This window comes from Phasianus colchicus, chromosome 5 (genome assembly GCF_987193195.1).
Source record: "Phasianus colchicus chromosome 5, bPhaCol1.hap1.1, whole genome shotgun sequence".
In the NCBI taxonomy this organism is placed as follows: Eukaryota; Metazoa; Chordata; class Aves; order Galliformes; family Phasianidae; genus Phasianus; species Phasianus colchicus.
Genome location: NC_143440.1, coordinates 44,333,101 through 44,360,929, shown reverse-complemented (window position 1 = coordinate 44,360,929; position 27,829 = coordinate 44,333,101). Strand labels below are relative to the sequence as shown.

The window sequence follows — 27,829 nt, the reverse complement described above, 5'->3', positions numbered from 1 at the left end:
ATTATGGTACCCATTAAGATATTACTGGCAAGCTTCACTGGAAGTTTTTCAAAGGAATTTATTACAGCGTGTCCAGAATTTGGGTGTGCTGCAAGAAAAAGAGATTCTTCAGAATCAGACTCAAGAGAGATATGCTCTCTCTTCCAATTATAAAGGATGATATCTGAAACCATTTTCTTTCAAGAGAAGTGGTGTTTAATTTTGTAAGTTTTTTGAATAGAGCACAACATCACATTTCTGCTTAATTGTTCCTGTTTATGAAGTGTTTTTGTGCCCTCCTATGCCACTCTTTGAGAAAGCAGCCAGGCTATGATAACTATTATATGGCTAAAAGATCCAACAAACCATCAACTTTTCCTTCCCAGTGAAGAGGTAAAGGGTTCAAGCACTGTTTGCTAGGACAACACTATACGTCATACCAAACACCTGCTGGAAGGGAAAAAAGTACTTTTGGCATAATCTTAATATAGGACTAAACTTCCTAATAATGATACACTTCTTCAGCACACATAATCTTAAGCAAGAAACATTATTCAAACAGAACACAAAATGTGCTTTGAAAGTTTTTAATGGAATTTAAAGTAAACTTTTATTACACAGACATCTTCTTACCGTGTAAAAAAAAATGTAAAATTGCTCAAGCTTACAAACTTGGAAAATTAGAGACATTTCAAGTATGCAATCAACTTTGTTTTATGAAAACAATGTATATTAAAAGTTCAAAATGCATGAATTCTTCTAACATCCCGTGCCCGGTGGTTAACTGTTCTTTCCACTACTGTCCAAAGGAGGCAAAGTTCAGTCCCCATTTGTATCACCGTCATTCACTGAGGGGAAAGAAAGAAACAAGCTATGTAACTCCTACCCTTCTGAAAAAATGACTTCCTACCTTTGTAGCAATCAAGAGTTTTTGTTTATTTTTTAAATGAGATTAAATGAAGTAAAATGCTCAGGCAATTCGAGTATCTTTAAGATAGGCCAATGACTGGAGCTTTGGGACAGCTGGAGCTGCTTTGCCACAGAATCTCCTGACCTGAATAGAGAACTGCCCAGTTCACAAACACTCAAAAGAAGAATCTGAACATTTTGTGGAAAAGACAGCTTGGTAAGAAAATAAGAGTGGTAAAGAACAACTGATGTTGTGTTTACCAACTTTTAGTTGAATAAGACTGAAAATCCAACACATCTAGGCCAGGATTTCAGCAGCTCTTCCACATTCTAACTGTAGGGCCCTTGCATTATAGTGTTCCATCACATCAGTAAATGTTTGTGGTACTAAGACCAGCCAGTACGGAGTTCTCTTCAAGAAAGATGCCTCTAAAGGCTATCTTTCTTCAAATAATCTTGGCTGTTGATCACAGACACTACACTCATATAAGTAAAATTACATCTGTGACTTCAGTACAATTATCAAGAAAAAAAAATCACCTGGTTTGAGTTCGAGTCCATTTCAAGGCATGACGTGGAGGGACAGCGATAGTTGGATGGTAGAATGTGCAGTCTGGCCTTGTACACTGGGTGTTAAACCTACAATGCTAAAATTGAAAGCATTTTAGAACAAGCTATTTAACGTTGGCTTTTTAACTCCCAAACAAGCTAACCTTGAGAGCTACATGGAAATTTGTATCACTGTACGATGTTTCAGATCATTCAACTAATGGTCTCACAGATGAGTGCTGTCAGTTCAACCCAGAGCAGAAAGGCATCCCTTCTTGTAAATATTAACTGTGAGTTAAATGCTCCAAGACCACCACTGAACTGACAGGTGGAAGCTCATTCACTTTGAGCGTGTGTTTCAGCATCATTAGAGCTTGAAAAAGCACTAAGCTTCCTGGAGTGAAACTACATATGGGCACAATTCTCAAGTATAAAAGCTCAAGTTAAAAAATCTTCTAGTATAAGTAAGTTACATTGATGTACTCTGGTAACTGGTCAGTTGTTGAAGTTTTTGCATGCTGCAACACGCCCAAAGGAAAACTCAGCAGTCTGAAATATATTGCTTCCAGATTTTTTTTTTTTTAAGTCATTGTATGTTGTTTCTGAGCTAAAATTAAAATGTGAAAAGTGAAAGCAAAAATTATGAAATGTTAGTGACATTTCCTGACTCAAAGCAATACATTTCAAGTACTTTGTAGACAAGCAGCAAAGACACAGGAGATAGTTCTTACTTTTGGGTGGTAAAATGGACATTCCATTTTCTTACAAGCAGGAAAAAACTTGCACAGCGGGCTGCTGGAGGATATAGACTGCGTGGGCAGTGGTGCTAATAAAAAAGAACAGGAAGATGACACTGATCAGAACAAATTGCTTTTTAAAATGTAATTCCACAAAGATATATCAATCCTTTCACAAGAAATTACATTTTATAATATACCAAAGTTCTGCAAGAAATACAGGAAATCCATCACAGTGTGTTAAGTGAATCTCAGCCTGTGCTACAACAAGACTATCAGGTAATCACTAGCCTCAGTTCTCTACCATTTTACAGCAAAAGTGCCATGGTAACACTTCCAACAAATTTAGCAGTGATCCTGGTAGGCACAAAACTTCGTGTGCTGCATTTAGACAGCAGAAAGCCCATTAGAGTGTAAGTCAATAGAAATGAAAAGCACAGGCAGTGCACCCTCCAGGAACACACTGTATTATGTCTGCTGCTAAAGTAACAAAACTGCATCCTACTATGACTGAGGGCTAAGACTCTTCCAAAAGATCACAACTTCAGTGGTGCAGAGGCCCTCTGCCTTGGAACTGCTCAAGGGCTTAGGAATACCAATGACACTTCAAGCACAGCAATTGCTTTCATAGGGTAACCTCATTCCCTGAAAGTCATTTTTTAACTACAAAAAGGAAATTCCTACAAAAAAAAAAAAAAAAAGCTCACATTTTATTCCTTCTGTTTTCAATTTGCATTATAAGCTCTGTAACGTGAATCGATTGAGAACAAATTTGAGAACTGCAATGCTGGTTAAGTCCTCCAGCGGAAGGAGCTACTTGTGCAAGGCACCACTCTGGCCTTGTGTAAAGAGTGAGATTTCATACAAACTCACAAGTAACAGCATTCTGGGACATATATATATATATTTTTTTTATAGCAAACGCAAGTTTTTATCATAATTCTGGATTATTATTGTTATCTAACATCAAAGACATCAAAGAAAGTTAAGTCACATCACGCAGAAATATATTTTTTTCACCAATTACATTTTCTGCTCCTTCTATACTACCTTCCCTTCATTTGAGGCTCAGAAAACAAAAGGAGCTCACCTGGTTTTGGAGATGGAAGGGGGTTTCGTCGACTGGCATGAGTGTAAGGGCAGTCTGGCTTAGTGCATTTTGCATCATATTTACAGTTTGGGTGGATGAACAAACATTTATCAGCAAACTTGCAGTTGGGAAAAACTCTGAGTAAAAAGAAATTAAGATGTAAGCTCTGATTGGAGCAAAATCCTCAAGCAGCCGTTGCACATGAAAGCCAAACTATCACATAGCGCCCAGAACCACAGCAGGGTCTGCACATGTATGTTAGTTACTTCCAAAGCCAGGCATGCAGACACAGTGTACAAGCCATACACAACTCATCTGCATCCATTTCACCTTTGTACTTTTTTCATACACAGTTAACAACGGAACTACTCCACACTAAGTGCAGTTCTGTCACAAGCTGCTCGTTGCAGGCAAAAGCATCATTCTTAGTGTGTAGTGCTGAGCAGCAAAGGCACTATGAATTCAGATTTTTGCATGGGGAGAGGGCACAGAGTTTCCAAAATGATACGGCTTATGTAGAGGCAATGCTATTCTGAATTTAGGTATGTGGGATTCAAAAAGGAAAATTCAAATAACTGAGTAAAGGAAGCCACCCAACATTTATCTCAAAACAGAAATGCTTCCTCTAGATTGTTGCTGCTTGTGAAAGAGAAGTCCAACGCTCAGTGCACATTCACAGGTTTACCTTTGCTTTCAAATCAAAAATTATAGCAGCACCATATTACGGTAGCTTAACATACTGGAAAGCATTGCGATATCCCACTGCCTAATTCCATCAGTACCACAATAGATTTATGCTATTGGGATAATTACCACCACAGAAGGGAAATTTGGAGCACTGAAGTAAAAATAATGGTAAGATTTCAAGTGGATGAGCTTTGTACTACTCACTTGCAAGGTTGTGTGGGGTGATGGTACACACATTCATCTCCATTTTTGCAAGCAGGCCAGTACTTGCAGCGCTCAAGCACCTTTTCCTGTTTCTGTAGCACATTCAACTGTTCCATTTCCACTAGGAAGGAAAAGAAACAAACAGATCTGAGAACTTTTTTGTTCCATCCACATTTTGACTTACATAGTATAGTGTAATTGAAATTCAAAACATTTTCTATTTTTCATGCCACACCCACCTTAGCTCAACTGATGACAAGCCTCTACTAAGAAGAAATGAACAACAGCAAAAATGTTTATTAGTATGGCACTTCAGGCTAACTTCATTTACCAATTAAGAATCCCTAACAGATATATACCTATACCTGAAACACTTCCTGTACCACAAAGCTTTAGTCAGGAGCATGAATGAGGCAATGCTGGTAAAAGCACACATTTGTAAGGGTGGTACTCTAATGTCTTTCATTGTACCAGTAAAAGGGTACCAATGAATCACAGAATTGCAGGGGTTGGAAGGGACCTCAAGAGTCCAACCCCCCTGCTAACATAGGTGCCTTACAATAGGTCACACAGGTCCAGATGGGTCCTGAATATCTCCAGAGGAGAGATCCAGAGATGTTCCAGTGCTCCATCACCCTTACCATATAGAAGCCCTTCCATGTTAGTAAGGAAGTTCCTATGTTCAAGTTTCCAGCCATAACTTCTTGTCCTATTGCTACACACCACCAAGAAGAGCCTGGCCTCATCCATTTGCTCACCTCCCATTAGATATTAGTAAGCATTTATGAGATCCCCCCTCAGTCTTCTTTTCCCCAGGCTAAACAGTAGACACAAGTTACTCAGCCTTCCCTCATACAGGAGATGCTCCAGACCTGTAATCACCTTTGTTGCTGTCTGCTGAACTCCTGCTAGGAAACCCCTGTCTTTTTTGAACTGGGGAGCCCAGAACTGAACACAGTAGTCTAATGGTTATCTAACACTGTGCACTTCTTTAAGACTGCCTAAAATGAACAGTAACACTGAAGCCAGTGGGACAGAAAGGTTCACAGAAAACACCTACAGTATTAAGACCACAACTCCCCCACAGTTTTCCTGTAATTGTTTACACATTTACAGCTGGATCCGTGAATCTTCAGTGTTCTTCACACAGTATCAAATATTATCCTTTATTTAGTTCTGAAAAGTTGGATGCACTGCTACTGTAGAAAATAAAGGTCTCCATTTTCATAAGAAATCTAAATAAACTGAATTCAAACATGACTTTAAGCACTCACCAGATCAATGACAAAACAGTAGCCTTTCTATTTTTTATCATTCTTTCAAAACAGAAACAACTTAAGCTTAGGTTTCAGCGCACAGTTTTCACGTTATTCAAAATATATTCCAGCAACTGAACTCAACCAACACCTCCTGCTCAGTGCACATTTTAGTATTACAAATCTAGACAGAAACATTAAGGTTAACACCAACTGATGCATTTGTTGAAGACATGGGAAAGCATTCATCACAAAATCTGTCTAATCAACCAGAAATGCAGATTTCTGGTAAAGAAGACAAACTGCATTTTCAAATGAGGAAAAAAAAAAAAAAAAATCACCAGTACTGAGCTGTATAGAGAATTACTTAAGAGTGGTATTGCTCTCCTTTATCAAGATAAAGGCCTCTAAATATACGAACCCACTGAACTACCTCCTTTCATTTGCCTCATGGATGTTCTCATGGGAAAGATAAATACCATTGCTTTGATTTGTTGAGAATGATAACATCCAGAAGTTCTACCTGCAATCAAACCACCATGTTAGTATTAGATCCTGTTGGCAAGGGTAATTACCATCAGAACTGTCTAGCTGCCGGGTTACTATCTGCATCTGCTGTGCTCGAAGGCCTTTCAATCCTTTGCCTGCACATATATTTTGGGTAATTGGCTTTAATCCTTCAGTTATGTACATATCTTCCTCTTCTTGATCTGAAAGGTATCCCGGGGGACTGGGCACACCATCCAGTGTCACGATGAACTTGGGACTAGCAGGTTTCTCTGGCTGTGCAATCTGGTCTCTATAAAACAAAGAAATGTAGTAAAAATAGATTCTTACTCAAGTCTCCCAAGTGAAAAATGTGAGCTGCCTTTGTACCAGTAATATCACAAGCCAGAGAGTAAAACAGCATCAAACTTTCTTTGAAGACTAACAATAATTAACTCCAATTACTCATAACTGTTTGCCTTCAGGAGTCTCTTGAACACCAGTAAGTAATATAGCTTACAGCAGCATCCAGCAGAGAATTGATGGGTACACTCAGGTTTGCTGCTTTCTGCTAAACATACAGATCTGAAAGCCACTAACAAACACAGACACAGGAAAGTGATTATCATTTAAGGGAATTTTGTTTTGAGATGAATAAAGTGAAGGCAAATAACATTCTTGTAATCACAAACCTTTTAACACAAAAATTATCTCTTCAAAAGTACTGAATAGCACATTATGAGACAATTAAGTAAAAGTTTTTGCACTAAGAACTTTAATGTTCAGCCTTATCAAAAGATCAATCTATCCTTGGATCCTGTAAATAACAGTACTTAAAGGGGATAAAAAAGTATAAAACCAGGAGATGCATATGTGTTTTCTCTACTCTTTCACTGTCCCATCCATTTCATCTGAGTGATTACCTAAACCAACGTGACTGTAAACATTTGGTAACTCACTACAGCTCTTGTCTTTGACAAAAAGCGATGGTATAAACTTTGTTTCTCTATAAAACTGGGCTAAAAGCAACTACAGTGCAGAATGCCTCTAAAAAAGAGAGAAACAGTGCTAACAGCACGACCAGTCAGAACTCTTAAGTTTAAGTAGTCAGAAACAGTTCTGTTTACTGCTTCTCTCCTGACATCACAGCTGTCAACTATGAATTGTGTCAACTACTCCGAAAGATCTTCCTTTGTGGTTTGCTCATTCACTGTTGGTTTTGGTCTTAATTACCACGTGCTGTTAATGCCAATCATAGAAATGAAACCTAAGTTTCCCAAACACAATGAGAGCAGCAAACACAGCAGCCCATAGCGACAAAGTATGTCACGTAACTATGAGTGGCTTTTGCTTAACAGGTAAGATGCAGACATATACAGATAAAACTATTTGTCAGCAGGAATACTGAGTCCTTTAATGAAATAGAAAAATTATTGTACGCTGGTCATTCCTTTGGATAAATGAAAAAGCAACAACACCCACAATGAATCATTTGCAACTGATGAGAAACTTAAATTCCTGGCAAAACTCACAAGGTGCCTTAAATCTCTTGTTCCACATACTGTGACTGCTGGGTCGTGGTACTGAGTTACATGCAGAATGTGCTGTTTTCCTTCCAATACTGACAGCTCAAGCAAGGCTGTTCTTACTCGATATTACATTAAAAGGCATTTCACAATAAACATAAAAGTAAGTGAAACAGGTTCTGCCTTCTGCCCCACAGCAACATTCAACATTAGCTCATTTTTCATGATTACACAGATATTGGCTGGACACGCAAACCAACAGAATTCACAAACAAACATTCTGACTTTATAAGAAATAACTTTCTACCGTGTCTGTATGAGACGTCCCGAGAGCACTCGCATTGCCTCTGTGGCCCTCTTTCCCAGTTGCTGATTCTGTGGTGCTATTTCCTCAGACAGTTTGGGCTTCTTCAAGATGAATGACCTCGTATCAGTATGGACCATCGATTCTCCATCGTAGTAATCTGATTTTGGAGAAAAATTACATAAAGAAAAAAATCACAAAAATAATCATTGCACACTAACTTACATCATAACTAATAAAAAGCCATTTACATGGCCAATGAACTACATTTCTTTTGTTCTAAACTCTTACTAGCAGCTTACAGAAAACATTTTTACTTTCTTGCTTTTTCCACAAACATTGATGAGTGGGAACTAGACAATATTAGGCTTGCACAGAAAACCTTGCACTGGAATGTAATAATGCTGTACTGAAACAGCACTGAAGGAAACATACACACAAAATCTCTCAGGCTCTGAACATCTAATGATGTAACAGTTTTTCTCCTGAGACATGAAGAAAGCAGAAAATACTAGAAATCAATATCAATAACTGGAAAGGAAATTTTCCAGTAGCATTTGAGAATGAGCAAATTTTCATTAGGAATAAAAGATCATGAGACGTAACCTTGAGTTATTTGCAAGGTATCCTCAACGACAGGATCTACTTGCAGCCGAGAAGAGAGCTCCTTTTGTTCTGCTCCTAAAACAAAGAAACAAAAAACCCACCAAGAATCAGGAGCATAATTTACTCTATGTCACAGTGCAACTATAGACTAATGCATGAAGCTTTAGATGAAGCTTTAAAAATGAAGCTGTAGAACTGAAGCATACTTTCATAGATCATTAACTCCCCCCACGACTTGAACAGTGAATTCTGTTTTCACCAAGAACCCCTTTCTTCATTGTTTCAGAAACAAGTCTGCTCCAGACAGACAGCATAACAGTCTGGAGGTGATGACTATTCAGAGAACACACACACCCATGACAGCAGCTCCCTGCAACAGACGGGGTTCTTTTTAAAAAGAGGCGAAACAAATAGCAACATTCTATATTTGACTGACAGCTTGAGAAAAACTATTTTGCTTTCTGTTTCTTAAAATGTCATTTCCATTTCAGTTGGAAAAGAGCCATAATTTAACAAATATTTTCTGTACATCAATTCAGAAACTGAGAAATGTTTCTTCTTCTGTATTTTACAGACACAATTCCAACTATTTTGTTGGAATCCTTTTGTTTCCATAAGGAATGTTTACCAATCCTTACCAATGACAAAGAGCTGATGTAACAAAGACCTTAAACCAAATTTTGCTCAGTCAATCTGAGTTAGTAAGAGTAAACTGATTTCTCACAGGAGCATTTTTCTACCACTTCTGTTACTTCTGTAATTCCTTGTAACATATATATTCTTTCACGCTGAAAAAACAGTCTGATTACCAACAGACACTGTACCATTTTCCCTTAAAGAGTTTCCTAACAGAAGCAAAAGTAAAGCTTACTATTCATAGTTACAACTACTCTGATATCCAACACTGACACAGCAAAGTAAAACTTTAAAATTCTTTGTGTGATTAAAACACATTGGAACGAATCTCTAATACTATGTATGCTACAAAATTGTTCCAAGAATACGTTATCTTAACTCTCACAAAAGTTTTACTATAGTACTACTCCTACAAGATATCAAGAAAAAAAATGTAAAGAATTCACCCAAATATACATGGATAAATTCATTTATTGTATTTGCTTATGCAAAATCATTCTTCCATGATAGACCAGAATGCTGTATCATCCTTTGTTTGCTGATTAACTCATCTGAGGTTATCTGTGTATGGTTATACTCCACAGCAACGCTTCAAAAAGCTTCTTGGTTTTCAGGTCATTTCCACATGCAACTTTTGAGGATGACTTAAAAATTAAACACCTCTTTTTCTTTGCTCAGCCTGCTGTAAAATGACATTCTGGTATAAATTCTTAAATAATATTATCAGCTGACCTTGAATTCCTTCAATCGTCTGCTCCTTTGGCTCTTCTACTTGAAGCTGAGAACACAGAGCAGGGAGTCTGCTTTGCAGATGGATTACTTCTAAGTGAGATTCTTCTGGGCTGATTCGAGTTCTTGGTGCAACTGGAACAGTCTGTTTCTGCGGAACTTTAAATGCAGAAACAACGGTAAATCACTTAATCTAATCCAACCACTACTTTTACATATGAAGCTAAAATAACTCTAATAAATTACACACACAAACCTCAACCGTCTGTTTAAATAAAAAGGATCTTTAGCTCCCTGTATGATTCTCAGTGAGAAAGTGCACTCATGGATGTGCACGGAACACTTAATGAGCTGTATCACAGAACATTTACTTGTAAGAAAAAAATGAATGAAGGAGTCAGTGCCTTTAGATCAAGTTATCAGCACCCACACAACACTGAAAATACTAGTAACTACTAGAAAGCAAGAAACAGGTTCCCAATGACCACTCTGTAAATGCATTAACGTAGAAGGAAGATATGTGATTCTTACAGTTAGTTTACAGGTTCTGCAAGAGAGCAGGCAAGAAATTTTGGATAGCCCTCAGTCTTGCTCCAGATGGCATAAAAGTAATGGTTCAAGCAGCTTAGTGAATGCTCCTTCCCTGCCAACATGCAATGCTTCATGCTGACAGCACATCCAATGAAATGACAGCACAATGACAGGCAACAGCTAGATTTGCCCTTCATCAGTCAAAGTTTTTCCTAGCTAGGAAAACTGGATGCCAACACACAGGCAACTGCTGAGTTGCCGTACCAACAGCATCTCAGTACCTAAAATCACAGAACCAAAGTTCTGCTTACAGAGAATATAAGCTCATATACCAAACAGTATGTTCCTTGTAATTCTGTGCCTTGATTACCTTGATTACCTACATCCAGTATATTTTGATTTATTTGCTGTTTGGCTTTCTTCTCCTTTCAAAAGGAAAGAACAGAGCGCAGAAAGAGACACCGGAGCAAACAATTAGCTCCAACAATATGCCTAATAGTGAGCACTTTCTCCTTGGCAACTGTTAACACTTGAAAAAACTTCTGGTACTTTCATTTTGTAGAAGAGAAAGTTCCTGGGAGCCTTCCAGTACTTGAGGGGAGCCTATAAACAGTAGGCAGACTGGCATTTTACGTGTCTGATAGTGATGGGACAAGGGGGAATGGCTTCAAACTAAAAGATTTAGACTAGAAGTTAAGCAGAAATTTTGTCAGATGTAGGTTGGATGGCACCCAGGGCAGCCTGATCTGGCAGGTGGCAAGTCTGCCCATGGCAGAGGGGTTGGAAACAGATGGCTTTTTTAAGGTCTCTTCTAATTCAAGCCATTCTATGATTCTATGGTTTTGCCTCTATACACTTTGCAGGCTTACTGTGCTAATATATTTTAAACATCTCTTTCTTTCCCTGTGTACACTCATAATTCATCACTGAAGATTGTTAATGTAATGTACACAGGACATGGAAAATCCCTTATGTATCACTGACATCCACCACTCAACACTGGTTTATCTAAGTGCTATGTTCAGACTGGATACATAGAACAGGGCTTGGAATTACTATAGCTCAGCATAAACATAAAATAATGCTACTTACCTGCAGAATAATTTGTTGTTTTTGTAACTGATTCCTGTGCTTCGGAGATTGCTTTCAGTATTAAATTCTTATTGGCCTGTTTTGAAGGTGGCAGCGAAGGTCTAAGTGAGATGAAAAAACCAATTAATTGTAGATGGATTGCAACAGTAACCACATCCACGCTAAACACAGGTATTTTAACACATTAACAAATTACACATAATACAAATAGAAATCATCACCTAAAAACTCACTTTGTTTATTTTTTTTGTCAACCTGTTAAACTACTCTCTGAATGAATGGGGATCCATGAAGTGCTCACAAAAGCAAAGTCCATTTTACCTCTCGTCTTCAGTTGCTGCAAAAAACAATGCTGCTTCTGAAATGCACAAATTCTGTCACTCCTGTCCACCCACCTTTGCCCCTCACATTCCTGTTACTATGTGTGCACTGGCATTAATTATGCAGTTGCCTCAGGCAGTAAGATCCAGATGAAGACTGATTTTGTCAAAACTGTATTAGTTGTAAAAAAAAAAAAAAAAAAAAAAAAAGCAGCTTTCCTTTTCTCTTTGAACATTAAAGTTTAAATCAAGCATGCTGTGGTGCTGAAGATAAGTTTAGCTTAAAGCAAATTGTATACAAGCTAGCACTGCACAGCAACTGGTCCATAGTTTAAATGCTTTTCCTCTCAGTGCTGGAAGTCAGACACAAACTGCTGATGGACCATGACTAACACCTGACACTCATACAGAATGGGGTGGGGAGTAATGTCTTAAATCTTCTGAAAAGTCAAAATAATCTTAAAGCATAGAGCAACATAAAGAGGCAAATTTCACATTAACAATATATCCATTCATTTTTGATCTAAAGTAATAGAGGTGGAAATGACGTCAGCAGGCACAGTGTCAAAAAGAGAATTAGCTTTGTCTGATCAATGACAACTGGTTTGAAAATACTCTGGAAAAAAGGCTGGAATAAACAGGCAGCTCACTCACAAAAATGTGAGACAGTACGAAACATAGAAATGGCTTACTGATTTTTTTCCTGTCAGTTTTCAGAACTGCAAACAGTTTCCACCAATGTCTATTTTCTAATTTTTTTGTTCATCAAATTTTTTCTGGAAATTACATGGAATCACTGTGATCTTAAGTACCTTCTTTCTGGCTTTGCAGGTACAGACACGCTGCTGGAGATGCTTCCTGTCCGCAGTCCATAGTCCTCCTCCTCTTCCTCTTCTTCACCATCGTTACAGAACTTTTTAACTTTGACTACTGAGCTTACAATAGGCAGCCTTCTCTTCCTGGAGCCTTCTTCCTGCAGCAAACAGAACAGCCAAAACAATTCATTCAGCATAACACACACATTAATAAGCAAGCAAAGGAAACACTGCTATTCTACTTACAACCAGAAGATGGGGAACTTGCATTCAAATTGCATGAACCTAAGACTAAGACACCAGGTACAGAAGCAAATGACAGTCAGCAATAGAGAACACGAAAATCAGATACATTTACACTGAAGTACCCCATTAAAAATGTGACAGTAAACAACACTTAGAAAAGGAGGGGAACGAAGTCTAAAGATAAGACAATTTATTGGACAGCTACAGAAAAAAAAGAAGGTTTTTCAAAGCAACACACAATGCCTTTTAGGGTGCACTCTTTTAAATTATTATAGAGAAAAGAGAACTAACTGAGAATTACTTTCTCCCATGCAGTAAGTCTAATTCTTAGATCAGTATAAAGATTAAGTTCTAGCTATCTGCCATGTTCCAAAGGATGCTAGCAACTTTGCAGAGTCAGTTTGGTGGAGCTTAGAAGTACAAGATGCTTTTTTTGACAGCCACTCACCACAACCACAGTGCACACAGTAGTGACATTTGAATGCTAGCCTGTGGAAAAGCACTGGAGGAGCAATACATATCAGTACTTCCTATAGGAACCACCACTCAGCACTGAACTGCACAAGAGCACGAATGAGGGACTGCTAGGTTTGTACACTGTGCCCTTCAACAGACCACATGTTCTCCAAGGAGGAAAAAATCTCCTAAGAAGCGTACCTGGACTACACCAATACATAACACATATGCAATTAAAAACAAAACAAACAGCACAAACCAATTCCTAAATAAAATAACTTCTTAAAGAAAAGATTTTCCAAACCATGAGGACTTGCCTAAAGATGCAGCACAGTACAGCAGGCCACAGTTCTAATTAACACTACTGAAATAGCACTCTTCTGGAGATTACTAATGAAATATCAATAGAAGAAAAGTGTTGAGATTTTCTCCTCAAGCAACCAAGAAGAGCTGTGACTCAACTGTCAACAATTTATGTGCAGCTTTGCATAAATCCCTACATTTTAATTGTCACTTCCCCACCTTAAAAACCAAAGACATCAGCAAACATCTCTACAAAGCTTTCTATATTTTCAAATAAAAAATCACTGTCCATTTACAAAAATCTGTGAAGTTGTAGCAAAGACAGAAACCTGCATACACAATGGGAAACAGAGATGAGATGGAATACAATGTAAGTAAAATGTCTGCTTTATTACAACATCAGCCATAACAATCTTCATCCCACTCACAGAGATCTCTTAATGGATAGTCTTAAAACTAATGCTGTCTGGGTTAGTCTGACTTCCCAAGCTAGTAATGTAGCAACCATCTCTTAGTTTGTGTTTGTACAAAATCACAAAAAGTGCTTAAATGCCATGGCTCTAAACAGTAAAACAATGATCCAAATAAGTAATGTATCTGGGCCTTAGAGACTAATGTGTACCTAACACATGTATGGTGTCATTATGAAAAAATCCTGAAAACACAGACTTGCAGAACTGTAGATTTACAAAGCACTGAAAAACACCATGCTAACCCAAAACTCTTATCTACAGATAAAAATAATTATTTCTGATTAATCACATTAATCACAGCACAATGCTAACACATTAGTTCAAGTCAAAACGGCATCAAGATGAACAAGCTAATTAATTCAGCTATACAGCATCCTGCGACATGACGACGGTGAACTCCACAATGCCTACCTACCAGCGGACCAAAGAACAAAATCTCAAACCCACTCATATCAGTAACATTAGTCCTCTGATTTTTCCAAGGTGAAGATTTCACTGAAAGAGTACATAGAAATTTGGGCTCCTAGCAAGTGAGAGACATAACAATAATCATGGTCAATGATCATACTAACCTCACTGCCTACTTTATCGGCATTGAGTTTGGAGGTGGGTCTGTAACTCTCTGCTAAGCTGCCAAATGCTTCTGGATTGCACAGCTGGACTGTTTCCAAAGACCTGCAGCTCTGTGTATCTAACTGCCGGCTCCCCTGCAGGTTGCCTTGCTGAGGCAATCTGTGCACCTGTAAGCTGCCATCTGCACTCCTGCTAGCTGGTGGTCGGTAGATTTCAGCAGTAGGTCGAGAAGAACCGTAAGTTACAGTTACAATAGGTTTCTTCCGTGACAAAGGATTCTCCTGTACAAAGTTTAGGTCCTCATCAATTAGATCATCTGGTTCAGGTTTAATGTCAATTACAGCTTCAGAAGGTGACAATTCCCTCAAAGGCTTGACTGTAGACATTAAGCGAGAGGCAGAACCATCTTCACAAGACTGCCTGATAAAGCAAGAAATCATCAAACATTAACTCTGCAGATAAATTACTCAAAAATTCTGGCTTTATAAAACAAAGCCAGATGGGAAGATTCATGAAGGTATTACTTCTTATACAAACCCACCACAACGATCACCATTTTTGTTAATTAATCTAAGCACATCTATTGCTGAAAGAAATTTAATACAATTCCTGAATTAATGTTTTTTTATTTAACAAATTATTGAAATGCCTTCCTCTTCAAAATTACATTGATCTTTCCAAGTATCCCCATTTTTCAGAACAACTACCACAGTCACACAACTCTGAAAGGCTTAACCTATGTCAGTAGGCCATTAGCAGCCTTACCGTGAAGCACTGTTTCTTTGTTCCTGTGAACTGGTTGAAACTCTTGAGTCAGTTCTTTCAGATCGCGTGCTGGAGACTGCAAGAGGTGGCAAGGTATCCTCACGCCTCCTCTCATCACTCACACATGAGCTACTTTTGCTGGAAGAATGGTTGCTCTCAAAGATATTAGGTTCTGAAGATTTTGTACCAGATGGCTCTGCAAAGACAGGTACCTTTGGTTTTATATCAAAGAAAAGCAGTACAGATTTTGCAATAAATCTATCTAGGCAAATGTAGCAAATGAGACAGCACTCATATGAAAACAGACCTTCAAAGTTTTTGCACCTAAAAATATCGGTAAGAAATGTTGGGCATGGGAATAAATTCCTTATCTCAAAAGAAAAGAAAACAAAAAAACCCACATTTTCTAGAAAGATCCAAAATGACCATAGAAATTTAAACTAACAAAACAGTCAGCTAAAATACTGCTTGAAATTAACTAGACATGAAACACTACATTGAGAAGATAAACTCAATTTCACTCAAAATTCATTTTCTTACTTACCAGTAGTTACAGATCGCAGCTTATCCAAAACACCATGGAGCCTGAAAGAGAAGGGGGAGAGAAGAAGCAAAAGGGAAAAAGGAGAAATAGAAAAACTTTAATTCAGAAAAATAATCTTTGAGAAATCAACTGTCCTTCCTCAGTTAGAATTAGGCTCTTATTTCTACAAGGCTTCACTTTCCACCGACTGCCAATGTCTAACCTCAAAATCTGAGGCTTTAAGTATCTTGCCTTCAGTGAGCAACTTCATACATACAGGTGGGATAATCACCACATCATCTACTGTAGGCATTTTGTTGGCTTACTGAATGAAGGCAGTACTTTCTACTGTTCCACTACAATCGATAGCGTGAGTTAAATGCCTTCAAAAGGAGTGATTTGGAAAACCTAAGTTAGAAGCCTCAAGTACAAACAAGAATTTTGTTTCATATACAAAACTTTAATTACACAGCAAAGTTAAAAATAATTCTAAATACAAACCTAAAAAATATACAATTCACAGCACTTAATACAACTTGGGTTCTTCCAATACGCTTTGTTTTACCGACAATATTCTTCGAGACATGTTGGTGAGCAAAAACATTTCAACGAGGTACCAAATTTGCTGCTTGCCTGTGAAAAAGGCACCAAGCTGAAGCAATACAGAAAATCAAAAGGCTAAGAAATAATGCTCTTTAAAAACAAACATGCATTACAAAGAGAATTAAAATTAAAAACTACAATAAAATAAAACATTTAAGTACATAACCTAGATAGAATCCCAATCTGATCAGGGACATCTCCATAATTTAGACTGAGTATCAGAAAGGAGTCAAAGAGCAAAACAGTATTGAAAACCAGAAGAAACAAAAATGCATGCAAATATAAGGAAGACTTTTCACTAGAATGCCATTAAAGATTTTGTCAGCCAAGTTCTGCTGGTGTGACCACTGTGGATTGGTTTTCACAGTGACCCTCAGCTATCTGGGACATGGCACCTGGTTCACAGTCCGAAGTGCTGGCCAACCAGCAGGAGCGGCCAGCTCTGCCACAGAACTGCACTGAAACTTTTACTTGATCACCCAGAAATACTGGCTACAGAGAAAAAACAAGGCAGCAAGGTCTCATTGAGTATTCCATCAAGCCAGGCACTCATTGCTTAACAAAGTAAAAATTCTGAGCTGCTTTCAAAAGAAGAAAAAAAAACACAAAAACCAATCAAACACAGCAAGCTAACTACATACTACATAACTTCTTTCCCCACAAGTCCTCATGCAGTCTTTTGCACGCATTTCATCTTTTCTATCATTTTTTTAAACTAATTCCTACTTCATCATCTAATAAAGCACTCTGAAATAGAATTTCAACAAGCGCAGATACTCAACTGAACATGGAATTTAAACAGGAAACGTGAAAAGCAGCAGGAGACATAATACCTACATATAGTTGATATTCAGTTCTAAATATAAAGATAAGACAAATCTTGATTTCCTCCTGTTGAAATTTACTTTCTCTTTGTCTTTATTGGTTTTCAATAAAGTTTGTTTCCCTTACAAAGCCAAAAAAGTGTTTTCTGCTGCCTACTGCCGTGTTTTTGGCATGTATCGAGATTCAGAGAAAATTAAACTCATCAACATGTTAATCTCATTTGTCCAATTGATTCCCCATATTAATGTCAAAAAAACTACTGTATGACTTACTACCAGGGTAAAGGTCAAAAATTTTGCTTAGGCATGCCATAAGAGGGAACAAAGCACAAAAATACTACAACTTAAGAAAAAAAAAAAAGGATTCAAGGTTAATCACACTTCCCATGCTTCTATTTTTGACAAATATTACTTTCAAAGTTTTGAAAGTAAACTCAAATTATACTCCTACAAGTAATACTGTCAACTAGAAATCCATTGGTTTAAATAGTCAATACAGTGAACTGTAAGAACTGGAACTAATTTTTACTTTTTGTTGATGTTTATGGCTTGAAAACATACTCAACTTGTAAAATATTTATTGTTGCTATTTAATTGCATTAAAGTTCCTAACTAAACAAAAGTCTGACTAATTGCACAGAAGCGCTGGAAATGAACGTATCCAGTCAGAATGAAAATTACGAAGGAAATAAACATAAAAAGAAGGAAATAGGCAGTACATCTCTCATCTGTACACATCAAAGTAGTTTTCCTTAAAACTACGTTGGATTAGAGATCTGAAAATAAGACTAACTTTAAAAAATATGCAACTTTGATATGCCCCAAAAACTCTCTGGAGTGATGCAGTATCTGCCAAATACCATAGAAGAAAATGCTTAAGAAATAGTGTCATGTCTAAAGCTTGCATATAGCATAGAACAAATTAATTCACCGTTGTCAGGACTTTAGGAAAAAAAAAAGTTCATCTGTTGCTCATTTGTCCTCTTCACAGCAATTGTGGGGTTCTCTTTTTGTTCTGTACAGCTGGGTAGTGGTGATAAATAAACAGCCTGAGAGGTGGGAATACCTAAACATTTGGTGCTAAGCCCTGTCAAAGACAGTACACAGAATTAGATTCACTACTCATCTGTCCTGTAATTCCTACATGCAACAGCTATCTGAAGCATTACTAGCAGGAAAGAAGTTGTTTTTAAAATGATTACTTTTAAAGAATTAATTGCAGTATTTAAACCTCCCATTCTCACAGTGGGCTTTGCACAAATTACTTTTTAAGTCAAGATACAGTGCTCACTTACCTGAGCACTTCAAACTTCATTCAAAAATCTGACTGCTTTTATAAGCAAAATAAGATCTCAAGCTTTCCAGTTACCTTTGAAACTTATTTATCACTGCAGTCATCTAACTGCTGACAAACTAAAAATGATTTATTTATTAGGGCTGCAAAGTAAGAAGTTTTGATTAATGTACATAATGAGAAGATAAGTAAATGCTTACATTCTCAAGTTTCATTTAGAAGAAGGAATTTACTGATAAGAAGAGTGACAATTAGCTTACAAACATACCATACAGTAAACCTGACAGTATTGTTTCCAAGGAAAAGTGAAAGGTCTTCTGTCATCTGCTCCTGACTCTTCTTATTGGCCACCATAACCATAATATAATCAGGGAGCTCTTCGTCTAATAAAAAGAGAAATATGTTGTTTTAAGGTATAACAAATCATAAACCCATGTTTTTCTACAAGACCTCTGGTAGGCAGATTATTAGGTTAGCAAATTAACAAGGCTTCCATTTCAACTGTGGTTTAATACAACTTTCAGACACGAATGAGAAGTAATAGATTGCAAATTTCACAAGAGCATAAGCTGAAGATAAGATCAAAATATTTGTTAAGTGAGTAAATAAAAAAGAAAAAGAACAGGACAAGAGCAAAACACTCTGTTGGCTGATTAGAAAAACGAAATCAGTTTACAAAAAACACAACTTGAATTGGTGACAAAGACTTAACAATGAAAAAACATCCTAAACATGATTCCCTAGAAGTGGCTGAGTTCAGAAAGTCAACTCACAGAATCAAAATAAATTGATTCTGCAAATACAATGTCCCATTTTAAACTGGAACAAAAATGAGTCAAGGTTAAACTACAAACTGGGAGCCTGCAAACCACAGGATCTCTGAACTATGGTCTCAGTTCCATTCCTTCATCAGTAGTCAAAGGAACAGCACAAATTATAAGGCATTTGTAAGACTACTTCCAAAAGAGCATTGTGTTTTACTGTCAACTTTTAGCACTATAGAAAACAAAAACACACTCTAAGGGGCAGTAACAACTTTATCGTGGATTCAGGGGGAAAATGTCTCTCTGCATTACCCACACCAGTCTCCACACATCCAATATATCCTCGTTTCATGTATTTCATCAACATTAGTTTAACATAGCTCTTAATAAAATCTCCATTGATAAGAAGAAAACTGTTGCATAAATGGAAAACTATGTAGCACAAACATGCAAAATGTATTTCTGACATGGCCTTTCATACTCCTAAGGCAGTCAACCTCACCCTGCCTCACAGTAATATCCTTTCTCCCAGTTCTAACAAATGCCTGAAATTCAAAATGCTGTCAAAAAGATCACTAAGACTGACTGTGTCTCGAGTAGTCACAGGTAACTGATGTTATATGGAAGGATTTTGCTTCATATGACCTTTCTTCCTGTGCTTCAAATAACCTTCTTTAAATATTTAAAGAGACACATCATTGTTTGTTTGTTTCTTTTTCAAATCCTTTGCCACAGTATCTCCCTGAAAGGGGAGACTGTCAGCCTCCCTTGTTATTCCATTCATTCATGTATACATACCGCTCCCCCTTACACTGAGGCTACCCATTTTGTGAAGGAAACCTTTTTATTTTTCATACTAGCCCAGCAGTAACTCAGCCTGGAGGTAATTCAACTCATGCTTGAGGTTTCAGCATGCGGCAACACAGTCAACAATAGTAAATACGTTGTTCCAAAGAATGGCATTATCCATCTGCTTGTTTCCTACTGACCAACAAACTTAGGGTTGATTTCTAAACAAGTGGTAAAACTTACCAACATAAGCCCCCAGCTCCTGCAACTTTCCTTTTATAGCACCCTAGAAAATAATGAAACAACATTCAAGGGACAGAACAATGCACTTTAAAATGCAAAATAGTGCGAGCCTCACTTAGTGACGCTTTCCTCCTTAAATATCTGAACATTTTAGTTTAACAGACATTGCTTTCCCTATTCTTCGCATCTAAGTGCTGTTACAGAACGACTGCACAGCGAAAACCGCACTACCAGACAACCCCCAGGTCCCAGCCCCTACTTAAGCAAAGACCTTCCGCTCCCGAGGCGCAGAGACAAAAGTCCCGGATGGTTTAAGAAGGTCATTCATTCCTGCCGGGACTTCCAACGCCATCACCGAGCGGAAGCAATTGACAACCTTCTCCCGCTGGGGGCACGGGCCGGCACCAACGCCGCCCGCTCCGCTCCGGGCGGCCGCCGGCTCCGGGCCCGCGTCCCGCGGTGCCCCAGGCCTCGTCCCGCAGCTCCGAGGGAGGGAGAGGCGGCGGCTGCCCGCCGGGCTGCGGGGCCCGGCCCCCTTCCCGAAGCAAGGCTAACTTCCCTGCTGGCATGCCTCCCCGCGGAACGCCGGGGCCGAAGGCCTCCCGCGGCTCCCGGTTCACCCCATCGCCTTCCTTCCCCCGAGAGAAGGGAACCCGGCGGTGCCGGGCCCGCGGCGCCCGGCCTTCGGGGCAGGCCGGAGGGAGCCCGGACCCTCGGCCGTCGGCGGGGCCCAACCTCGCGAGCGGGGGTTGAGGTCGAGCCCCGGCCGCGGGCACGCGGGGAGCGACCGGCCGCTTCTCTCTCACCCGGATCTTGCGGCTGATCTCCGTGCCGATCTCCATGGTCGCGCCGTTCCGTGCCGCGGCCCGCCCGCTCTCGTCCCCTCGCGGGCCGTGCGGCGCAGCGCGGCGCCGGGCAATGCGCGGCCTCCGCCTGCGGCGCCCCCTGCCGGGCCCCGCCGAGCCCTCCGCGTCGCCTCGCCGGGCCCGGGCTGCACGGGTCGGGCCGCCGCCGGGTCGGAGGGAGAGGAGAGCGGGTCGAGTCGGGGACGGCGGTGGGGCACGGCCGGCAGTCACGCGGGCGGAGGGAAGCGGGCGCGCTCGACCGCCCTTCGCTCGGCGCCGCTGTCTCCTGCTCAGGGCCCGCGTCGGTCAGCGCCCCCAGGCCCGAGGGAGGCCTCCCTCCGCCGGGCTCCTCGTAAATGCTTTGTCCTGCGCGCTCCGCAGCCTGCAGGAGGTGGCCTGCTGGGACCCGGCCCAGCGGCTCTCTGGGTCTGAGCCCGAGTTAACAAATGTACGAGCGTCTTTCTGACATCTGCCAGCGTTACTGCTACGAGGGATCGCTTTCTGAGGGAGCAGGAACTACGCAGAGGAGACAGAAGGCAGACGAACAAAAAATAAGCCATGCCATTCGTCTCCTGCACCAGTGTCCCACGTCACTTCAGCAGTGCCAGTCTAGTGGGCAGCGAAGAACAGAGAGATCAGCATATAAAGTGTCTTTTAAAAGTACTAATGCTTGGAGTTTACTTTACCCAATGGCAACAGCTGTTTTAATCTCTTTGTGCATCACGGCTCCTAATATAAACCAAACATAATACAGAGGTGGCCTACACTAATTAATGCTAATGATCTGAGCTGTTCACCTGACCATACTGTGCTGGTGTTACAGTGAGATACAGTGAGTAACAGATTAGTTTAATTATAACGTTCCTTTTTGACTTTTGAGAGACATATTTAGCTCCATTTAGATTTCAAATAAGTTATACTACTTAATTGCTGGAACAAAAAAATATATTGAAGGACACTAATGGGAATTAAATTTATGTCATCAACTAATTAATTTACTTTCCATAAAAAATATTTTGTTCCAAAAAAGTATCTTTTATGAATTATGGCAGAAGCTCCCTGCTTCTTGTTCAGTGCTGCCTGTCTTGGAAAAGTGACCAGTTTAATATAGTAAAACCCTATAAAATTAATTACTTATTTTACTAGAACATAATTCAACATTTTATAGTGCCTTGTAAGTCAAAATAAATCTTGCAACTGTGTAATTTCAGGTATCAAGCATGTAATAGACCTAGTGCATGCTTATTTTTCTAGCAGCTTCCATTCTACTCATTTCTTTTTACCTTTGAGAAGCAGGTCATGATGTATGGATACCCAACTATCTCCTGGTTTTTCACAGATAAGGAAGGGAAAAGTGGCAAAACAGTGATGTCTTAGCCACAGGGAGTAATAAAGTGAATTTGTTTAGGGAATAGCTTTAACAATCACACACAGAATCAGAAATACTCTGTCTTTTCAGTTCATTAAGTCACTATTTTGCATGGCTAGTGAGTAAATTAAGTTTTTTTTTCTACATGAATTCTTCATTGTCTCAGCATCCTGGGAATAGCCCTTTAAATGGTAGTTAGGGGACTATGATGTATTTTATCACAAGTGGATAACTCTCCATTAGGCTGAAGAAAGTATACGTATACATACCACTTTTCTGACGGGGGAGTGGGTATTTCTGAAAGGGATGTGGGTATTTCTCACTATGCATGCCATGAAAATATAGATTGGGAGTTGAAGGGGAGCAGCAGTAGCACACTATAGTGCTCTGAGGTGATCGGGCTATGTCTTATTAATGTGCCTGTATCAGAGATCATTGTGGGCTCATGGACTCCACTGTCACTTTGTCCTATTTGTCAGAGATGATAGGTAAAGCAGGTAATGAGATCTGATGGGGAAAAATATGAGATATAAAGGGCAAAATGGAGAAAATACAGATAAACACAGAGTTAGGATACAAACTAGCGTTTATAGAAAGCAAAAGAAAAACCTGGAGTTTAGGAATAAAGGTTTGATGAGCTTCAAAGGAGAAAATGTAAGCTGTGGAGAAGCCTATGAGCAATGTCCTACCTGTATTTAAAAATTCTAATAATTCAACTTCAAGGCAGGGAAGCAGGCAGGAAAATGGCACGATCAAAACTTAGAATAGAAAATGAAGCAGATAGGAGTATTGAGACTTTGTTTCCAGTATGAATTGTTTAGAAATAGGAGGTGTTGCTTTCGTTACCCTAAATCTTCAGAGTTTGGATTTGTCATGCATTATATTGTTCAGTTTTCTCAGGCAAGTAACCATAGTTCTGGCCTCTAACATACTACTAGAAAAGGATATTCATTTAGTTTAGTTCAAAGTTGTTTAGTTTATTCAATATAAGACTCCTCTGAATGAATTCTTTTCTTGGCCTATGGACTCTTCATTGTAACTATGGCTCATATGTGGGAGAAAAAAAGAGGTAATTCCCTTGATTGGAGGAAACCTGTTGTGTCTGAGAGAAATAACTGAGAAGAACTCATCGTAGTACAAAATTGTCTACATATTTCAGCTGCGATTAGTGTCCTCAGCAGCATTCTGTTTGCATAGCAGGTCTGCAAGTTAGACTTGCTCAGACAGTAGCATGTTTGCTTTATCTTCTTCCTCATCCCTCACCTGTTTCAAGTTTGTATATACTTTTACCTGGCTCATGTAACGTGGAGAATGACATTCTACGTAGCATACAACAATTGTTTATTTTTTGTACATTTTTTGAGTATATTTTTGAGTATTTGTGGGAAGGGGATATTGCCCTCTATGTGAGGATTTAATTCATTAAACACTATAAATATTACTTTAATGCTTGATAAGATGGTTGTTATTAAAGACATACCTTTTTCTGGAGCCTTTGGGAGTTTTGATGTGAGAGGACGAGCTGAAGGATCAGCCTTTAAGTCTGCATTTTCTTGCTGTGTATATTACCAACAGCTGAAACTTTGCAAAGACTTCTTCTAGCTGCAGGCATTAATGTATGTGCATAGGTTACTTAGTGTGGCACATATGACTTGAATATGCTTCCAAGCTGTGTAAAAATAATAATAATAAAAATAATAAGGCCAACAGATAATTATTTTTTTGTACGAGATTTGCCTTAATTGGAAAAGCTTAAAATAAATGATCATATGATTAAAAAAGCAAGGATTGCCTGCTATTTGTTGTAGCCCCTATTTCTGTAGCAGCCCGCAGCCAGTGAAGCAGCTGTTCATTGCTGACATTCTCCCTGCCAGGCATTCCAACTCTGTGAGGTAATGGGCTGCAAGCATACGGGCCTTCACTTTAATTCTTTCGGCGTATCCTTCCGCATGGGTAGAGCGAGGGGAACGCCTCCAGGAAAAGAAATTAAATGCACACACACACGGACACACAGAGACGGACGACTTGAAAATATTCCAGAGAAGGCGATTTTGTGCTCGTGCAGCACAGCGTGGCGTGGAGAGGCTGCCTGCAGAGCTGGCTGGCACTGGTTTATTTTGTTGCAATATTTCCTTCCACCCCCAGCTCTTTACCCAGTGGAATGATACCCAGAGCAAGTTTTTTGAGACAGGAAGTGAGGAATGTTTTCACTATGAGTGATCTGAGAAGAAGGTGGGTTAGCCGAGATAGCAGCTGTGCGGTGCAGGAGGAGCACAGTAAGGCAGTACAGGAGTACAGATGAGATGGCTCCGCCAGAAGACATCTCGGAGCACTGTGGTTTTTCTTCAGCTGCACACATGTGAAAGGAGGCTCGGTGTCTTCGGATCGCAGGAAAAGGTAATGGGAAAACGGCAGGCAAACTTAGTGGGTAAGTGTGGCTGTGTGCTGTGAGAGGAGTTCCCAGCATTTACTTTTTGAAAAGTGAAGACTGTAGAGCTCTGTGCTTCTGGAGGGAGGAGAAGTTTGAGATGTGCGCTTACTGTGGCTGTTTTAGTCCAGGAGCCAAGTCAAAGATTAACAAGGGAAGGGTAGAGTACTCTGATTGATTTATTTTTTTTCTGGCTCCCTAAATCTCTCACAAAAAAAAAAAAAAAAAAAAAAAAAAAAAAAAAAGTACTTTGAGCATTTAATATTATAAAAACTTATTCTTCTGTAAGATGTTGCAGCTTTATTTCACATGCTATCACTGACGCAGACTGTTTGAAAATCTTTGTAGAGTAAAATGCTTATTACTAAGGGGAAAGTGGGAAACGGAGGGGTAAGTAAGGGGAAAAGATATCACAGTGCTTGGTAATTGTGTTTCAGTCATGAGCATGTTGCTCTAATTTTAAAAGCAACTATGTGTTGAAATATAAGTGTACCAAGTTTGGCCACGAATGACATTTTTACTTGTGTAAAAATCCCAGGCTTGCTAAATAAAGGGTTGTTGTTTTTGAGAGAGTCACCCGGGTTTGCAACTTCTGGCTGTAGCTTTGTAACAGTGCAGACGTATCCCAACTTAAAATTATGCAGAAGGCAAATACGAGAGCACCTGGCATTGCTAATCGCTCCTGTTCTGAAAATTCTGACCTAAGCTTCCTCCTCATGCCTGCGTTGCTACCTGCGCTCGTAGAGAAATTACTGAGATTGGAGACCACCTAAAGTCAGCATTAGGTGCCTTGTGAATTTCACCTACCGCTGCTTCCTGATGTTTCTTCCATGCTCTTGGGATACTTTTCTAAGAGTCTGATGGGGTCTTAACAGTTTATGTTCAGACTGTAAAACTGAGATTAGAACAGCACTGCGCTTGTGATTGCAGCCTTCAAAAAAGTTGATAAATTGGTTTCTCACTTTGCTGTAGCACCAAAGAAAAGAATGCATAATTGTGCACAGAATGTGTCACAGAAATGAACTAAGGTCAGTCAGCCAAAAGTTTCACGGCCAGGAATAAAACCAGTGCGAGATTCTGCTGGCAGTGGGCAGGAAACTAAAAGCTTCTGTTCACAGAGCATTCCCTGCATGCTGCTCTTCGGGGCTGGATTTGGAGGATCAGTGTGCAGAGCAAGTAATCAAGTGAGGAGGCTCTGCCTGTCTCTAGAATTTTCAGGGAAACTTGTTGCTGTCAGTTGTTACTTATTGTGGCCACACCCAAGAGTAATTGAGTCAGTGCTTGGAATTTTTTTTATTTTATTTTTTATTATTTATTTATTTATTTATTTAGAGGGAGGGGTGGAGGGCCGAGGGAGTGTTAAATCAGTAGTAACGAATCTTAAGGTTTTAGATGGCATCTGTGGAGGATGAGGACTGTGTAGAACGGCCTCCAGCTTATTAGAAGCATGGCCATGAAATGTGCTTCTGGTCATTCTCTGAGTTGCAAAGATGTCATCGAGGAAAAATGCTACGCTGCTCCTCAGGCCTGCAGCCCTTCTGCCTCTGCTTCTCCGCGGTGCCTGAAAGAGCGGAGCACGGGGTCTGGCAGGGCATTGCAACCCGGTCTGGTTGCACTGAGTAACGTTGTATTTCTACGTGCGTGTGTAAACATACAAGCACTGTGGTGCTGTCTGGTTGTTTAAACCTTTTGTACAAACAGGTGCAGAGGTGCAGTAGGAGGTTACTTCTGATTTCCCCTTTCCCAAATAAATGGATATATTAATTCTTGTGGTTATTCTAATCTGAGAAGAGCCCTCGGGAATCAAACTGTGCCTTTTAAAACGCATTATTCCCGTATCTGTTGTTTGTTTGTTTATTTTGTGTGTGTGAGATTACACCTCTTTATTTCGAGAAGCACGGCGCTGCCGCTAGAGGTCCCGCGGCACCTCACCCAGTGGAGCTCGAACAATGCGGCCGCGCCGTGTGCTCGGGGCCGCCGCCTGGGCCCGGCCCATCCCGCTGCCGCCCATGGGAGCTGCCCGGACCGGGAGCCGGGTGGGCATCGGTTCGAATCACGGTGTTTGGGCGGCCCTCCTGAGACCATCCCCCGCCATTTGGGTGGTGGTGGTGCTTTGAGCGCTTACGCTGCTGCAGGACTACCTGCGTTCATGCAGTGCGTTTGTTTTCCGTGTGCTACTGAAAATCCAAACCAGTTAGGCTGGGGCACAAGAGGTGAGACAGAGTTTGGAAGAAGGGAAGGGTAAAGTAAGTGCCCGGCGGAGCCGACAGGAGAGCAGGTGTGAAGGTGTTTGCGAAAGGCGGGGGGTGAACAGGCGGCTGCCTTTACGTTTAGAAAAAAAATGTTTTCCCCCCCCCCGGTGAAAAATTGGAAAATAAATAGTTTTCAGAATTAGCATATTGTGGTGTGAGAGAAACCATAACCTCAAAGAGTGTACCGCACTTTAACATAAGAAATAATGGCTCCGTGAGCTGCAATTCAGGGAAAATTAGAAGAATTGGATTTTAATTGTCTGGTAGGAAATGGCTGAGGTGTGAGGTGTAGTGCCTCGCTTCCTGCCTTTCTTTGGGGCTTGGTTTTGTGTTTAATCCAACAGATAGCAGCTGAGGCTCCACGCTGCTCTGAAATAATGCCTAACTGCTGGTTTTGCTCTTAAAGAAAAGGATTTCGTCAGCATTACAAATACTGAAGAACTTTCTAGAGGTCTTTCACTTAAATACCAGTTCAGTTAAGAAATGCTTTTTATTTTAAGGCATTTCAGCCATGTTTAATCAAGACTCATTATTTACTTACAAGTAAAAACACACACACACAACCAACAACACCCAAAGACTAGTGTTGTATGTGGAAAAACCAGAAACTCTTGTGCTTCTTT

The 27,829-nt window shown here is 39.8% G+C and overlaps 2 protein-coding genes across 9 annotated transcripts in view; one reads left to right on the top strand and one right to left on the bottom strand.

Moving 5' to 3' along the window:
• Window positions 1–202: 202 nt before the first annotated feature.
• ZC3H14 (zinc finger CCCH-type containing 14) lies at window positions 203–21,256 on the bottom strand. 3 transcript variants are annotated; one of them, XM_031593116.2, is made up of 17 exons: window positions 21,119–21,256; window positions 20,313–20,355; window positions 18,785–18,899; window positions 15,817–15,857; window positions 15,273–15,468; window positions 14,507–14,927; window positions 12,454–12,614; window positions 11,322–11,422; window positions 9,702–9,857; window positions 8,334–8,408; window positions 7,731–7,887; window positions 5,987–6,210; window positions 4,156–4,276; window positions 3,265–3,401; window positions 2,169–2,263; window positions 1,429–1,535; window positions 203–827 (listed from the first exon to the last, which is right to left on the bottom strand). In XM_031593116.2, exons 1-17 carry the CDS (start codon window positions 21,152–21,154, stop codon window positions 821–823), a joined length of 2,193 nt encoding a protein of 730 aa, XP_031448976.1. In that variant the 5' UTR covers window positions 21,155–21,256; the 3' UTR covers window positions 203–820. The 3 variants fall into 3 exon arrangements, with proteins under 3 accessions (XP_031448976.1, XP_089997613.1, XP_031448977.1); XM_090141487.1 differs by lacking the exon at window positions 21,119–21,256 and adding an exon at window positions 20,584–20,654 and having other exon boundaries at window positions 206–827; XM_031593117.2 differs by lacking the exons at window positions 18,785–18,899; window positions 20,313–20,355; window positions 21,119–21,256 and adding an exon at window positions 16,297–16,379 and having other exon boundaries at window positions 533–827.
• A 10-nt stretch (window positions 21,257–21,266) lies between these two features.
• PTPN21 (protein tyrosine phosphatase non-receptor type 21) overlaps window positions 21,267–27,829 on the top strand; it is a 48,505-nt gene continuing 41,942 nt past the window's right edge. For 3 of the 6 annotated variants that reach the window (XM_090141486.1, XM_090141482.1, XM_031593120.2), the window contains exon 1: window positions 21,267–24,923. The gene's annotated coding sequence lies outside the window, so the exon portion shown is untranslated. Of the gene's footprint in view, window positions 27,168–27,829 lie in introns of all 6 variants that reach the window. The other 3 variants (XM_090141485.1, XM_090141483.1, XM_031593118.2) reach the window with 3 other exon arrangements.